Genomic DNA, 16,665 nt, shown 5'->3' with positions numbered 1-16,665 from the left:
GTCATTTAACGTCTGTGGACCTCAGGCTTTTCACTGATGCAATCAGATCTTCTCTAGTACCACAGTGCTGTGGTCTGCAAGCTGGTCTCAGGAACTGCAAGGTGGGGCCGGATGAGTCCACCCCCCGCCCCCTGTGCTGATGCTGTGGACCCTCTCCTGTGTGAGGCTCAGCAGCTCCTCTCTCCCCCACCTTCCATTTCTCTGATCTCAACTGGACTTTGGAGGTGGTCATTTGCCCTGTCCTTGCTGTCCAGTGGCTCAGAGAGTGACTTTAAGATGGGGCGTAGTCCTTAAGGGGCAAGGACGCTTGATAGTGATCCTATCCTGGCCTTGACTCTGGTCCTCAAAAGACTTCCCCTGTGGAGGGGGCTTCGCCGTAATCCCCACTACCCCCAGATCAGATTGGACGCATCCAGCCGGTGAGGGCTTTTCCAGATATTTACTGTCTAGACTGGCTATGGGATTCAGCAGGACCACACCCCTCCCCGCCGGGCTCCAGCTAGACGCAGGCTGGGCTTCCCTTCAGCCCACCTCATCTTCTGCCCGTGATGCCCTCAAGCCATCCCAGGATTGCCAGTCTTTCTCATCCAAGATAATTCATCCTAGGGTCTCAGATGTTGTGTCAAACTTATAATCTCTGTCCCCACCCCCGGGTCTCATGACACCCCTGTGTCACATGAAGCTTTTCCTCTGCTGAGTTTAGTGGTAGGTCTCCCTTTCCACCCAGACTGTGGAAGAGAAGAGGCAGTGTGAACTGGGGAAAGCAGAAGAGGCACCCGGAGAGACAGGCAGAAGGGAGAGAGGGCCAAGGTTGGAGGCGGGCAGGCCGGAACACAGGGCACTGAGGGTCAGATGGAACGGGGGGTGCAGCCAAGGGGTAGAGAGGGCTGGGCTTCAGGCACAGTCAAGGCTGGCAGCGAGGAGGGGAGAAAGTCAGTGGTGGGTCTGGAGGGTCCAGGTGGGACGGGGGAGCTAGTCAGGGGGCTGGTGACCACTCAGTTGGAGCGGGGCCCAGGGAAGCCTTACCACCTGGCCGCTGACGGATGAGGAGTTTTCTGATTTCATCATAGACGAAGATGAGAATGCTGTAGGGAATGGCACAGAACCACCAGCTTATCCTGTGGAGAGCAAGAGCCAGTCAGCATGGCAGGAGAGACAGAGGCCAGAGGCCAGGAACCGCGTGTTTTATTTCTTGTGTCTACTCTGTGTCTGGGACTGAGCTGGGTGCTGGAGACAGTGCGGTTGAGTAAGATCTGGTTGATCCCTACCCTTTTTTTTTTTTTTTTTTTTTGAGACAGTCTCGTTCTGTTACCCAGACGGGAGTGCAGTGGAGTTTTACTCTTGTTGCCCAAGCTGGAGTGCAATGGCACGATCTTGGCTCATTGCAACCTCCGCCTCCCAGATTTAAGTGATTCTCGTGCCTTAGCCTCCTGAGTAGCTGAGATTCATGAGTACCACCACACACAGCTATTTTTAGTATTTTTAGTAGAGACAGGGTTTCACCACATTGCCCAGGCTGGTCTTGAACTCCCGACCTCAGGCAATCCACCTGCTTCGGCCTCCCAAAGTGCTAGGATTATAAGCAGGAGCCACTGTGCCTGGTCTGAGCCCTACCTTTGAGGTGGTCAAAGCCTGTGGGGTTAGTGATTAGGGGTAGAGAGAAGAGGCACGAGACAGAAACATAAAAAGCCAGTGATAATATAATATGATAAATGTCATATTAGAGCTACATGCAGTGTTCACGAGATTCTCTACCAACTTCTGTGGAGTCACTGAGGGAGACCCCTTTGCTCTCTGCCTACTCTAGCGCTTATGCCCACAAAAGGGAGGTTGTCTGAGCAGGATGGGTCTGAGACAGCTAGTGTGGGCTGTCAGCGAATATATAGATGCTTCCCTGTCACAAAGATGGGGACATTGTTTTCTTCCTAAACCTCTTTTTATAATTAGACCAGGAAGATGGATTCTGGGGAGGGGTTGAATCAGGACAGCAGTTGTTCCCTTGGATGACAGAAGAAATGGCCTAGACCAGCACTGTCCAATAGAAATATAACGTGAGCCACATGTCAAATTTCACATTTTCTAGTATCCACATTCACATAAGTAAAATGAAACAGGTGAAATTAATTTTAATAATTTTTTTTGTTGTTTTTGTTTTTTTTTATAAATTTTTAAATTGTTTTAGAAAATATTGAGATGGGGTTTCACCATCTTGGCTAGGTTGGTCTTGAACTCCTGACTTCGTGTTCCACCCATCTTGGCCTCCCAAAGTGCTGGGATTATAAGCTTGAGCCACCGCGCCCGGCAGTTTTAATGTTTTTATATAACCCAATATATCAAAAACATTATCGGCCGGGCATGGTGGCCCATGCCTATAATCCCAGCACTTTGGGAGGCCGAGGCGGGTGGATCACGAGGTCAAGAGATTGAGACCATCCTGGTCAACATGGTGAAACCCTGTCTCTACTAAAAAATACAAAAATTAGCTGGGCACGGTGACGTGTGCCTGTAATCCCAGCTACTCGGGAGGCTGAGGCAGGAGAATTGCTTGAACCCAGGAGGCGGAGGTTGTGGTGAGCTGAGATCGCACCATTGCACTCTAGCCTGGGTAACAAGAGCGAAACTCTGTCTCAAAAAAAACCAAAAAAACAAACAAACAAAATTATCATTTAAATATGTAATCAATATAAACATTATTTCTTTTAATTAGATTTAATTTTTTTTTTAGAGACAGGGACATGCTCTGAGGTCCAGGCTGAAGTGCAGTGGCATGATCGTAACTCACTGCAGCCTTGAACTCCTAGGCTCAAGCTATCCTCCTACCTCAGCCTCCTGAGTAGCTGAGACCGTAGGTGTGCACTGCAACACCTGGCTAATTTTTAAACATTTTTGTTGAGACGATGTCTCACTTTGTTGTACAGGCTAGTCTTGAACTCCTGGCCTTAAGCGATCCTCCCACCTCGGCCTCCCAAAGTGCTGGGATTGGAGCCATTACACCCCGCTTCAATATAAGCATTATCAATAAGAGATTTTACCTTCTTCTTTTCATCCTAAGTCCTGGAAATTCAGTGAATATTTTTCACTGACAGCATGTCTGTGCTCAGACACAAAATTTTCAACAGTGAAATGGCAATGTAGTCCAAACGAAATAATGAAGTTGTAATATAGAAAAATATTTCACATTGCTTTAGTTTTTGACTTTAATTAAAATTAAATAAAATTACAAATTTACAATTTACTTCCCCAGTCTCGCTAGCCACATGTCAAAGGCACAATAGTCATATATGGATGGGGCCACCGTATGGGACAGTACAGTCCTAGGCCCCAGCTCATTCCACACACACACAAATATACACATTTCTATACAAATAGCCACCCCACCCCTTCATTCAACAAACAACTGTTGTATGTAATTTGTGTCTTCATTAGGTATTGGGGAAATAAAAATGATAACGTGTTGGTCTAATCTCAAGAAGCTCAGGGGAATCAAAGAAAAGAGGGTGAACACACACACACACACACACACACACAGAATACAGAATCACAATATCAGGTACTAAGTTTTATGGTTAAGGTGAACACACAGTGTCTGAAAGCACAGATGATACTCAACCGCATTTGTTATTATGTCTATAATGACATTAATAGCAACAAGACTAAAGCTACTAGTAACAAAGCGTCCACCATGACCCAGCATATTTGGTGCTTTATACTCATTTCTACATGTAAATGTCACAACACTCTGCCAGGTCCATCCCTGGAGTGTGTTATTGAGACTTTGCAGGTGTAGCTGAGGCTCAGAATGGTCATGTACTTGTCCAAGGTCACAGAATAATGCATAGTGGAGTTGAGATTTCCACCTGGAATTGTCAGTATCTAAGTCCAGTGCCAATGTCTCCTATTAAACACTAATTGAGTGTCTGCGACGTATAAAGCATCGTGTAAAACACTACAAGGGATGGAAAGGTGAGCAGAGTACATACGTGCATAGAAAATGTGTTGGAAGAATACATACTCGATCATTAACTGAGGCTAGTTATGTAAGTTGGTTGGGTAATGGGGATGGGAGTGGAATGGAACATTTGCTTTTTTCTCTGTACATTTTTAAATAGAATTTTTTTCACATCAAGCATATACTAATGTTAATGCAAAGCAAAACAAAGCAAAAACCTGGAATTGAACAAGACAAGGCACCAGACAATAAGAACTTCAGTAGGCACGATCACATACATCTACATTAAAACATATTTGCATAAGTACAACGGAATTAGCTAAGCATAGATTAGGCTATTTTTATGGTTACTTCAGCTCCAAGCAATATGTATCCTTGGACAACTACAGCACACATCACCATGAAAAAGATTTCACTCTGTCAAACATTGTTAAGTCTGCTAAATTTGTGTGTCTAGTGGGTTGTGATCATTTGGCGCAGTCTCTAATATCTCCCTAAATAAGATCCACTTATCAGAGCACCGATGACTCTCCTCGTATCACTGGCGTACATGTAGCACCATGTATCCAGGCAGCTCCTGGCTCATGACCATCCTAGTGAAACATACCCTTCCTCTCACATGCTCCCCCGTGCCTGCGCATCCCCTGCGGGCATCCCTTCCCTTACTCACTTGAGTGGGTACATTCGCAGGGCCACGTCCGTGCCTGGAGTGTAGGACGGAAATGCAGCCAAGAATGTCTCCTCCAGGATCGCGAATATTAGGATTTTGTATCTGGGAAGAAACATGAAAGGGTGTGATGGTAAGGGAGAGGAAAAGGCAGGGGGAAATAGGATGTCCGGGGTGGACGGCCTGGGAGAGTGCTGGGGCTGTCGGCGGGATGCTCACCTCACGCCCTGCTGGAAAACTGAGTTGCGGCGAGTCTTGGAGACGATGAGATGCGCCCACTGCACAAGCACAATGGTGACAAAAAAGGCCGTTTGGCACGTGAACTCCACAACTTTTCGCCGCTCATAGGTCTGGAGAGGGCAGGCAGAGAGGAGACAGTGTCAGAAGGGGATTCCGTACACCCTACAGCTTCTTCCCTCTCCCACCTTCCAGGACCCCTGGGCTGAGTCAGGTCCTCACTCTTCAGACCCCCACAGCGCTTCACACATGCCTCTGTTTTCGCGCTTTTCGTGTTGTATTATGATTTGTTCATGCTTTTCTTGCCCAACTGAAAGCTTCTCAAGGACAAGCTCTTGCCTTATTTAGCTTTATGTCCTCTCCCTGTGCTTAGTTCAGTGGATGGCATGTAGCATGGCTCGATCAATATGTATTGAATTAGTAAGAAGGATGGGGTAAGAGAAGAAGGTGGACTTAAAGAGTGGCACCAGACGGGAGACATTCATTCATTTGTTTGTTCTTTCATCCACACTTTACACATAAGGAACTTAGAGTCTAGTGGGGAAAATAAATACGCTAACTATGTCAGCACAATGGATAGGTTATAAAAGAGAGATTGCAGAGGGCTATGGGAACACAGAAAAGGTGCATCTAGATGAGATTGGAGAAAAAACTTATGTTTTAAAAACTAAAACAGCATGTTTATAAATAACTCGTAGATCAAATACATTTGAAACTATGTAGGACTGCACAATAACGAAATACTACACATCAACCCCCATGGGATGTGGTAAAGTTGTACTTGGAGAGAAATACAGACCCTTAAACGGTAGAAGACAAAGGCTGGAAACTGATGAGCCGAACATGGAACTTAGATAAGACCAGTCAGCACGTTTGCGTGCATCAGATCACCCCACCACTGTCCATCACAGTCAGTTGCCTCACCTGCGTCACTCCCTCTCAATTCTTGAAGATTTTAGCTTCTGACACTGTTACTCCGCTATTACTTCTGTCTTTGTTTTTGGAGATTGAAATGTCCGTGTTGATGATCCTTCCAATGCTGTGGTCTCACAGTTCCTTGATCTTCTCCTCCCATGATATTGTCCTCCATTCCCGACCTGGGCTGCTTCCTCCCGTCCTTAAACTCTAGATATTATCCTTTCCAATACCTACGATTTCTCTGTAATTTCAAGCATCTTATTCTCTCTGACCACCATTTTTATAATTCCATCTCACTCTGGTCTCCTGGTTCCAACACTTCTCGGACCCCCTTAGACTTACAATCCTTTGTTGAGATATATTATATATGCAGTTATATATATATATATATATAATATATTATATATGTGGTTATTATCTGTCCCCTATCCCACTCCACATCCCTAACTAGAAATGGTCATGATCTCTTGACGTCATGATCCGCCTGCCTCTGCCTCTCAAAGTGCTGGGATTACAGGCGTGAGCCACTGCGCCTGGCCGGTTTTCAGATTTTAAATCATATCATTTGAACCCTCATGGAGGGACAGAGTATAACAGGAGAGCACACAGAATTTATTTCTGGGATAAAACCTAGGACAACAGAAATTGGCTCAGAAAAGTTGATATGACAAAGACTCCAAGAAGCCAAAGGACCCAGAAAGGCAGGGCCAGACAACAGACAGGAGGAGCCAACGGGAGTGAGCCTGTGGTGAACAGAAGAGGATTTGCTGTTGTGGCTGGAGACTGAGGGCAAGCGTGAGAACGCTCATACAGGACTGAACAAGAGGCATCAGCTGTCTGCTTCCCTTCTTCCCTCTTAAAACATTTGCTAGGCCCACTCTCCCCTGTCATTCTCACTCCTACCTTATCTCTTCTACTCACCCACTGCTGTCCGTAGCTGTCCTCCAGGTCATTCAAGAATTTATCTTCCCAGTAGAGGCAGATGCCCAGCAGATCAATAGGCCTAAAACCATTCTCAGCCATGATTACAAAGTAGGTGAAGAATCCAGCCACAGCCTGGATCATCCCTGTGAATGACAGAGTTGCAGGACAGCAAAGCCTGATTCAGAGAAGGGCGGCTGCAAAAGGCAGGCCAGGGGAGGGCTGGGGGCTGGGACTTGCTTCTAGCTGCGCTGGTGTGTGTCTGGAGAGTAATTCGGGAAAGTCTTGCCATCAGCCGCCTGAGCCTGTCATCTCTGTGGGACTTTCCTTCAAGCCCTGACATTTGTTTCTGAACTCTGACCCAGAGTCAGCTTTGAATCACATAATCTTAAAACTAAAAAGTGTTTTAGACGCCACTGATTCCCTCTCCCATTTTTTTTTTTTTTTGAGACAGGCTCTCACTTTGTTGCTCAGGCTGGAGTGCAGTGGCACGATTACAGCTCACTGCAGCCTCGACTTCTTGGGCTCAGGTGTTCTCCCACGTCAGCCTCCTGAGTAGCTGGGACCGGTGTGCGCCACCATGCCCAGATAATTTTCATATTTTTGGTAGAAGATGGGGTTTTGCCATGTCGTGCAGGCTGGTCTCGAACTCCTGGGCTCAAGTGATCTGCCCCCCTCAGCCTCCCAAAGTGCTGGGATTACAGGCATGAGCCACCATGCCTGGCTTCCTCTCTCTATTGGTGAATGCTGGACTCCTCTCCCTTTCCTCTGTCATTCGGATGCTCATCAAGTCCTATCCTCTCACATCTCTACTATCTGTCCTGGCCTCTTCCTTAGTCAAAACCTCCGTTCCATGCCTGGACCACAAGCAGTAGCTGATGTTAATGTTCGCCTACTAACTACGGAGCCGTGCACTGGGAAAGCACCTTGTGGATGTAGATCCTCAAAACAATTCTATTATTTATATGTCATAAATGGGAAAACTGAAGCACAAAAACAGATTCAGTCATTATCCAGGGTCACATGGCTAGAAGAGTGAAATGAGAGTCCAACACAGGTCTAACTCCTAAATCTGTGCTTTCCCCGTGTGTTTCTCCCCAAGATATTGGGATGATCTCTCTCTCTGTCTCTCTTTTTTTTTGAAACAGAGTTTTGCTCTTGTTGCCCAGGCAGGAGTGTAGTGGTATGATCTTGGCTCGCTGCAACCTCTGCCTCCCGGTTTCAAGCGATTCTCCTGCCTCAGCCTCCTGAGTAGCTGGGATTACAGGGATGTCTGCCACCACTCAGCTAATTTTTTTTTTTTTTTTTTTTGAGATGGAGTTTCGCTCTTGTTACCCAGGCTGGAGTGCAATGGCGCGATCTCGGCTCACCGCAACCTCCGCCTCCTGGGTTCAAGTAATTCTCCTGCCTCAGCCTCCCAAGTAGCTGGTACTACAGGCGTGCGCCACCATGCCCAGCTAATTTTTGTATTTTTAGTAGAGGCGGGGTTTCACCGTGTTGACAAGGATGGTCTCGATCTCTTGACCTCGTGATCCACCCGCCTCGACCTCCCAAAGTGCTGGGATTACAGGCTTGAGCCACCGCGCCCGGCCCCAACTCAGCTAATTTTTGTATTTTTAGTAGAGGCAGGGTGTTTCACCATGTTGGCCAGGTTGGTCTCAAACTCCTGATCTCAGGTGATCTGCCACCTTAGCCTCCCAAACTGTGGAGATTACAGGCGTGAGCCCCCGTGCCTGGCCCATGATGACCTCTCTTGTCCCCAGTCTCTTACCTGCTCATCACTCACCCTATTTTCTCGAATACCATTGCACCTGGCAACTCAAGAGCAAAGACTTCTACTGACTCTCAAGTGTCTGTCAAGGCTGACCCCAGCACAAATGATATCTGTGTCCACAGTCTTATTTTCCACTACTTTATAAAGACTAAGGGCCCTACCAATCTGGCTTATTCGCACTTCTCTAACTGTGCCATATGAAATTCCCCACTCCTCTGGTCTCCCGCACCTGACCATACACTTCCTAGTCTAAGCCCTACCCTCCCACACCAAGTTTAAGTCCTATTTCCTGCATAAGGCTCATAATTGGTGAGCCTGCTTGCTTTGTAATCCTTTCTTCTTTTTTTTTTTTGAGTCGGAGTTTCACTCTCATTACCCAGGCTGGAGTGCAATGGCGCGATCTTGGCTCACTGCAACCTCCACCTCCTGGGTTCAGGCAATTCTCCTGCCTCAGCCTCCCGAGTAGCTGGGACTACAGGCGTGCACCACCATGCTCAGCTAATTTTTTGTATTTTTAGTAGAGACGGGGTTTCACCATATTGACCAGGATGGTCTCCGTCTCTTGACCTCGTGATCCACCCGCCTTGGCCTCCCAAAGTGCTGGGATTATAGGCGTGAGCCACCGCGCCCGGCCGCTTTGTAATCCTGTAGCATGTTCTGTCTATACCCATTACTTGGCACTTGGAGATGCTATCATTTTTTGCATGTTTGTTCCTTTTGTACTGGACTGTAAGCCAAGGGCAGATCAGAGATGAGTGGTTCTTTGTGTTTTCAGGACCTAGCACAGTTTGTTGCTGAGAAAATATCTCCCTGACTTCCAAGCTGAGATGGCTTACATTGCCAGGCAGGGGCAACCCCTCCCTCTCCCTCCACCCCTCATTCCTCTGGGCGCACCAATCTGTCCGTAGGCTATGGCAATGAGACGGTGGTTCACCAGTTTATCCATCTTTGGGTTCCGTGGACGCCTCTTCATGATGTCGCTTTCAGCTGACTCATAAGCCAAGGAGATGGCAGGGACCTGGAGGATGGAGGGCGGGGACGACAGGGGTCACAAAGTTCAGAAGGAAACTCAGCAGTAATTCGACTCTACCCTCCTGTCTTGACTCAGCCTCAATCCATCTCTCAGGAGGTACGAGAGCCGGGTCATAAGTGGGTTTGTCATGAGTTTTAGTAAGATAGCTCCAGGCAGAAAGCAGGGAGCTCCGGAGGCAGGATTCTGGGAACCTCTTGCTGACCAGCTTGAACCTTACCATGTCAGTGCCGAGATCAATGCAGAGGATGGTTTTGGTGCCCAGAGGCAGGGGTATACCCAGGACGACGAACAGCAGGAAGGGGGCGATCTCCGGGATGTTGCTGGTCAGGGTGTACATGATGGATTTCTTCAGGTTGTCAAAGATCAGGTGGCCTGGGGAGGGTGGTCAAGCTTCCTTGAGAAGCCCTGAGAGAACACACCTCCCTCAAACCAGCTCCGGGACAGAGAGGCCACCTCAAAGAAGTGTCACCGTCCAGGAAAGGGTCTGGAGGTCCTGGACCTCAAGGGTCCCAGTGTTGTCTCTAAACTGTGCGCCTTTTAATTAGAGCCGTGCCCTGTCTGTGTACTCTTTGTTCTTGGATTCACCATAGCTAACGTTATCTGATCTCTGAAAATGAGCAGGGTTGGGCCTGGTTGATCCTGTAGTGTCTGAGAATGCCAGTATAAAAGCCTTTACAAGATTAAGGCTGAAATGGAAAGAGCCGGGGCTTGGGACAGGCTTGTTTCAAATCCCATCTTCTGCCATAGGTCGCCGTGACCTTGGGCGCCCTGACGTCTGTGAGCTTCATTCCTCCTGCCTTGCAAGGTTGCTGCGTCCATCCCCGACTGCCTTTTCAAAGATGGGAATCCCTGTCTGCACTTCCTGCTTGGTCTCCCCCATGGCACTTATCTCCTTTGAACATACTACATACCTTACTTACCTTCTTATCTGTCATCCCCGCTAGAAATGAAGTCACATGAGGGCAGGGATTTGTGTCGTTTGGCCCCCTACTGTTGTATCGCCAGCATCAAGCACAGTGCCTCCCACATAATCAGTGTTCAAACGAACTTGCTGAATTGAATGGATATAAAATACCAGGCAAAGTGTCAGGATTATACAAGGTTTCAATAAAATGGTAGCATTATTATGATGTGGATTGCCATATGTTTTAGTAAGATAGCTCCAGGCAGAAAGCAGGGAGCCTGGAATGCAGAATTCTGGGTCTCTCCTGTTCGCTGGAGGGCATTCTCTTCAGCATTTTCTGGGAAAGAAGGTGTGTAATTGGGCTCATGCAGTCAAATCAGGGGTCAAGCTCTAGCTGATCCTGACGTGTCACCATTATTTAGGCGACAGGTTCCTCGGGGACCCTCCCAAAGACTGTGGCGCCTGGAATAGTCCCAGGGGTGTGGCTGCATCTTGGACTTGCTGTGGACCTACCTGAATTCCAGTGAGAGGACAATGAAGATATTATGTTATACCAGAGTCCCAGTCTCCTTGTTAGGAAAATAAAATAAATTAAGTAGACTTTTCTCTGATCTCATCAAAAGAGTTTGCAGATAGTGATGTTCCATGTATCAGCGATGTAATTTGCAAAATTTTATCTTACAGTGATTTTCTTCCAAGCCCGTACAGGCTCGTGGAGGTTGGATGATGGGAAAACGGAAAGAGGGGATGTATACCAAGCCCGATCTGAGTCCAGGGTTGAAGTCTCAACCCTGGGAACCCTGCTTCCTCACCCTCCTCCACCCCCGTGACGATGGAGGCAAAGTTGTCATCCAGCAGGATCATGTCGGCCGCCTGTTTAGAGACGTCAGAGCCAGAGGTGCCCATGGCAATGACAATGTCAGCCTTCTTTAGTGCAGGGGAGTTGTTCACCCCGTCACCCGTCACGGCCACAATGGCTCCCTGAGGAAGTCCAGACAGAGGGAGTGAAAAATTTATTGCATCAGATCCAGAACGAGTCCCAAAGATCAGTTCAATTTCTGCATCCCTTGTTTCCTGATGTAATCATGCTTGATCTAGGGCTCCCGTCCTTCTCCCAGTCCTCCTGAGATATTTAAACTCTCAGGGAGCCCCTAGATTGAAGGCCACCATGGAGGTTCAAGATGGGGTACTCCCTGGAGTCTCCTCTAGCCCAGCCCACATGTTCCTCTGCTTGGTTTGGAACCAGGCTAAGCCACAGGCTTTCTGCCAGCTTCCTCAGGGCTTTTTTTTTTTTTTTTTTTTTTGAGATAGAGTTTTGCTCCTGTTGCCCAGGCTGGAGTGCAATGACACGATCTCAGCTCACCGCAACCTTTGCCTCTCGGGTTCAAGCGATTCTCCTGCCTCAGCCTCCCGAGTAGCTGGGGTTAGAGACATGCACCACTACGCTCAGCTAATTTTTTTTGTACTTTTAGTAGAGACGGGGTTTCTCCATGTTGGTCAGGCTGGTCTTGAACTCCTGACCTCAGATGATTTGCCTGCCCTGGCCTCCCAAAGTGCTGGGATGACAGGTGCGCACCGCTGCGCCCTTTCGGAGCTCCTTTTCCTTACCAGCCTCTGACATCCCTCCACAATGATGAGCTTCTGCTGAGGGGAGGTCCGAGCAAACACGATCTCAGCATGGTTCCGGAGGATCTGGTCAAGCTGCTCTGAGTGTAGATCCTTTAGTTCTGAACCATGCACAATGGCTTTGGCATCACTGAGGGAAAAGAACTTCGAAAGGCTAATTTCGGGTGTTGAGAGTTCACCAGAGGTGTTGGTGCCAATCTTGACTACAGCTTCATTGTTTCATTTGTTTGTTTGTTTTGGAGACGGAGGAGTTTCACTCTGTCACCCAGGCTGGAGTGCAATGGCACAAACTCGGTTCACTGCAACCTCCGCCCCCGCCTTCCCCGGTTCAAGGGATTCTCTTGCCTCAGCCTCTTGAGTAGCTGGGATTACAGGCGCCTGCCACCGTGCCCGGCTAATTTTTGTATTTTTGTTTTTAGTAGAGACAGGGTTTCAACATCTTGGCCAGGCTGGTCTTGACCTCCTGACCTCGTGATCCACCTGCCTCGGCCTCCCAAAGTATTGGGATGACAGGCAAGAGCCACCACGCCTGGCCCTAGCTGCATTGTTTCTTCTTTCAACCTAGTATCCTCACTTGTCCCCAGCCCTATATTGTCCCCAAATTGACACATTCTATTCCCTCCCTCTACTTTTGCCAACCACTTCTCTCTTTTCCTCTTTCTTTGCCTTGCTTCCTTTGAAAACCCACTGACATATTCACTTTACTTTCCTGTCATGTTGTAGTTTGTAATGTGTAAACCCCACACATCCTTCCTATTGAAGGAGACTCCAGGACCTTTAGTAAAGCGGCGTCTGGGTGGGGCAGGCTGGGGACGGAGGGAACTTGGCAGAGCTTGAGCTCTTTAGTGATCTCACCTGGGATTAACCTTGCTGACAGGGATCCTCAGCCGGGCAGCAACGTCCTCTGCTGTCTCGGTGTTTTCTGAGATGATGCCCACATGCTTGGCAATAGCCTTAGCTGTAATGGGATGATCTCCCGTCACCATAATCACCTGGGTTGGGAAGGGGAGGGAAGAGGAGCAGAATCATCTTCAGAGCCTGAATCCTTCATCTTTCTCCTCTAAGAACTGACAGATCAAATGCTTTTTTCAACCAAAGTTTTAGTGGCTTATTCCCAAGAACTTGTAGTATAGACCAAAAACCATGCTACTGTGATTTCAACCCTTGGGAGTAGGTCAAGACTGTGAGACCATAAAACAGGACAATTTGGCTCCTAGATTTACCAGGAATAAGCCAGGGATTTGACTATATTCAGAATTTAATTTAATTGCTCCAGAAGCTATTCTGCTTCCTTAAGTGCAAAGACAGAAACACCTACACATAGAACAAGTGGTAATAAAGGAATGTCTGGAATAATCCATCTGCCTAGCAAAATTTCTCTAAGGCCCAGCGCATTGAAATTCTCACTCTTCCTTGCTTCTGTCCATGGCCTCACCCTGCCCCTTGATTTCAGCTTGGTTTTGGATACCTGGTACCTACTCCTATCTCATTTCTACCCAAAGATTCGTACCATGCTGTGTGCTTTCATAGCATTCTGTTCCTCCCATATGTCAGTACGTGTCACACTTCTCTGTATAGTGATTGTTTATCTCTCTCCCACACTGGACTGAGAGCTCTGCAAGGGTGGCTTCCTGGTAAAGTTTCCCACTCTAACTCAATGCCTAGCACATAGTAAGCCATCAACAAATAATTATTGAATGAAGCGATGGAGGAATAATCACTACCTGGAAACCACTGCCCAAGGTTCCCGAGTCCCTCCCAGCACACATGGCCCAGACTGACCCCGGACACATTGCCAACAGTCATAGGTCTAACATAAAGCCAGTTCTTTATGTTAGAGAGCACCTGGTTCTCCTTAAATACCTCCCATACCTCAAGTTTAGGAGCCAAAATATACAGGTAATCCAGAATACAAGGTACGAGCAGGGAAGGTGTCATATCTAAGCTGTAAAGATGTGTACGAGTCTTAGAATTTGACCTGGGAAAAGGCGGGACACTGTGGCTCACGTCTGGAGTACCAGAATTTTGGAAGGCCAAGGCTAGTGGATTGCCCGAGCTCAGGAATTCGAGACCAGTCTGGCTAACATGGTGAAACCCTGTCTCTACTAAAAATACAAAACTTAGCTGGGCATGGTGGTGCACACCTGTAATCCCAGCTACTTGGGAGGCTGAGGCAGGAGAATCATTTGAGCCTGGGAGGCAGAGGTTGCAGTGAGCTGAGATCACACCACTGCACTCCAGCTTGGGCAACAGAGCAAGACTCTGTCTCAAAAAAAAAAGAAAGAAAGAAAGAAAGAAAGAAAGAAAGAAAAAAGAAATAAAAAAATAATAAAATAAAAATAAAAAAAGAAAGGAAAACTTTGGTTGGGTGTGGTGGCTCATGCCTGTAACCCTAGCACTTTGGGAGGCTGAGGCAGGAGGATCACCTGAGGTTGGAGTTCAAGACCAGCCTGACCAACATGGAGAAATCCCATCTCTACTAAAAATGCAAAATTAGCCGGGCGTGGTGGCACATGCCTGTAGCCCCAGCTACTCAGGAGGCTGAGGCAGGAGAATTGCTTGAACCTGGGAGGCAGAGGTTGAGGTGAGCCAACATCGCACCACTGCACTCCAGCCTGGGCAACAAGAGCGAGACTCTGTCTCAAAACAAAATAACAACAAAACAAACAAAGAATTTGACCCAGGAAACATGGGTCACAGAACATCTCAGAATCTGAAGAATTCTATTGCTGCCATCCCATGGAGGTCAAGGCCCAGCCTGACCAAATAGGATTTTCTACCTCTGGGTTTGTTCTGAAGCTGAACTTCACTCTTGGTCTGATTGATTTTTGGTTTCCAGCTTTTACACCTGGACATGTACCTCTCAGGGCAGCTGCTCACACCCGTCGAAGATCCCTCAGCTCTCAATATCTCATTCTCACTATTGCCTGGTCCAGAGTCCCAGCCCTCCTAGCCTCACCCTTTTACCACCCATCTCGGCAGCACATTTTCACCGCACCTTCTAGCACTTTGCTGTTCCTAGTGTGGTCTGCAGACCAGCAGCAACAGCATTGCCTGGGAGCTCTTTAAAAAATGCAGTCTCTCAGGTTTCCCCCGACCTTCTGAATCCAGATCTGCATTTCAAAACACTCCCTGAGGGGTCCACACGCATGCAGGTTGGTTTGAGAAGCACTGTGCTGGACACTGGTTCTCAAACTTCTCTGCTCATTGGAATCTGCAGGAATGTTTTTGAAAATATAGGCCCCAGGATTCTATCCTGAGAATTTCTAATTAAATTGGTCTGGGGTGTGTCCTAGACATCCAATATTTAAAACCTCCCTGGTGATTCTAATGTTCAAGGCAAGTAGAATTCTAACTAAAGAGGAAACTTACTATTAAGTAAAAATCATAGGCCCAAGGAAACAGAAATAGGCTAAATTAAACTAAGATTATTATTATTATTATTTGAGATGGAGTCTTGCTTTGTTTACCAGGCTGGAGTGCAGTGGCGTGATCTTGGCTCACAGCAATCTCCACCTCTCGGGTTCAAGCGATTCTCCCGCCTCAGCCTCCTGAGTAGCTGGAGCTACAGGCGTGTGCCACCATGCCCAGCTAATTTTTGTATTTTTAGTAGAGACGGGGTTTCACCATATTGGCCAGGCTGGTCTTGAACTCCTGAGTGATCCACCCGCCTCAGCCTCCCAAAGTGCTGGGATTACAGGTGTGAGCCACTGCGTCCAGCCTAAACTAAGATTATGAAGCATCTACTCTGTGCAAGGCTTTCTAGTAGATTCTCCAACTCATGACAGGTGGCGGGGGCTCCTGGGCTGGGCCAGTATTTACCTTGATTTCTGCACTACGACACCTGTTCACAGCATCAGGCACTGTAGTTTGGGGAGGGTCAATCATGGATACGAGGCCCACGAAACAAAGGTTATCCATGGGAAAATTTATTTCATCTGTGTTAAACAGGAACCCCTTGGAGAAGCTGCTAGGTAGATTCAAGAAGCAGAAGCCTAGAGAGAGACAGCGGGAGGGATCAGTAGTCATCCAACACTCTACATTCCTATCTGCTTACATCCTTGATTTTTCATCCCACGGATAATAACCATTTTGATGCCATTTTCTTAAAAATTTCTTCCACAGCTCCTCACCTAGCACACGTTCCCCAAGACCTCCCAGTTCTAAACAGGCATTTTGGAAGGCTTCCTTTAGTTCATTGTCCATTGAATATTCCTGCCCGTGCAGAAGAAAAGTAGAACAAAACTCCAAGATCCTCTCCGGAGCACCCTTCATCATCAGTACGTGGGTCTGGGAGCTGTCCTCCCGAAAGTGGATGGACATCTAGAGAGAGCAGAGGGAGCACTGATGGGACAGGAGGAGAGACCAAGGATCAGGGGCAAAAAGAAGGGGGACGGTTTCAAAGGTAAAAAGACAATGTGTTTCACACCCCTATTTCTTTTGTCCCTTCCCCTCCCCGGTCACATCTTGCCCCAGGCTGAGCCCAGCCCCTCCTCCTTTTTCCAGGAAACTGCAGCCTGTTATCATTTGCACAGACATCTCTATTATCTCCTCAGCCGGAAGCTCCCTGGGGGCAGAACAAGGCACTCTCACTTTCCCCCTGCATCTTTGCCAACTGGATGGCGAGAGAGCAGAA

At 47.7% G+C, this 16,665-nt stretch overlaps 1 protein-coding gene across 1 annotated transcript in view; it reads right to left on the bottom strand.

Moving 5' to 3' along the window:
- Positions 1–699: 699 nt before the first annotated feature.
- LOC105715499 (sodium/potassium-transporting ATPase subunit alpha-4-like) overlaps positions 700–16,665 on the bottom strand; it is a 34,649-nt gene continuing 18,683 nt past the window's right edge. Inside the window, 12 exon segments of the mRNA XM_064370463.1 lie at positions 700–728; positions 1,027–1,118; positions 4,620–4,721; positions 4,836–4,966; positions 6,693–6,838; positions 9,361–9,484; positions 9,717–9,871; positions 11,216–11,384; positions 12,012–12,159; positions 12,885–13,021; positions 15,852–16,024; positions 16,163–16,352. Coding sequence (XP_064226533.1) covers positions 700–728; positions 1,027–1,118; positions 4,620–4,721; positions 4,836–4,966; positions 6,693–6,838; positions 9,361–9,484; positions 9,717–9,871; positions 11,216–11,384; positions 12,012–12,159; positions 12,885–13,021; positions 15,852–16,024; positions 16,163–16,352 — 1,596 coding nt within the window.

Source organism: Aotus nancymaae, unplaced genomic scaffold, assembly GCF_030222135.1.
Source record: "Aotus nancymaae isolate 86718 unplaced genomic scaffold, 86718_ANA_hifiasm-v0.15.2.pri h1tg000108l, whole genome shotgun sequence".
Taxonomy (NCBI): domain Eukaryota; kingdom Metazoa; phylum Chordata; class Mammalia; order Primates; family Aotidae; genus Aotus; species Aotus nancymaae.
Note: the sequence above shows the minus strand (reverse complement) of the source record. Positions and strands in the feature narration are given on the sequence as shown.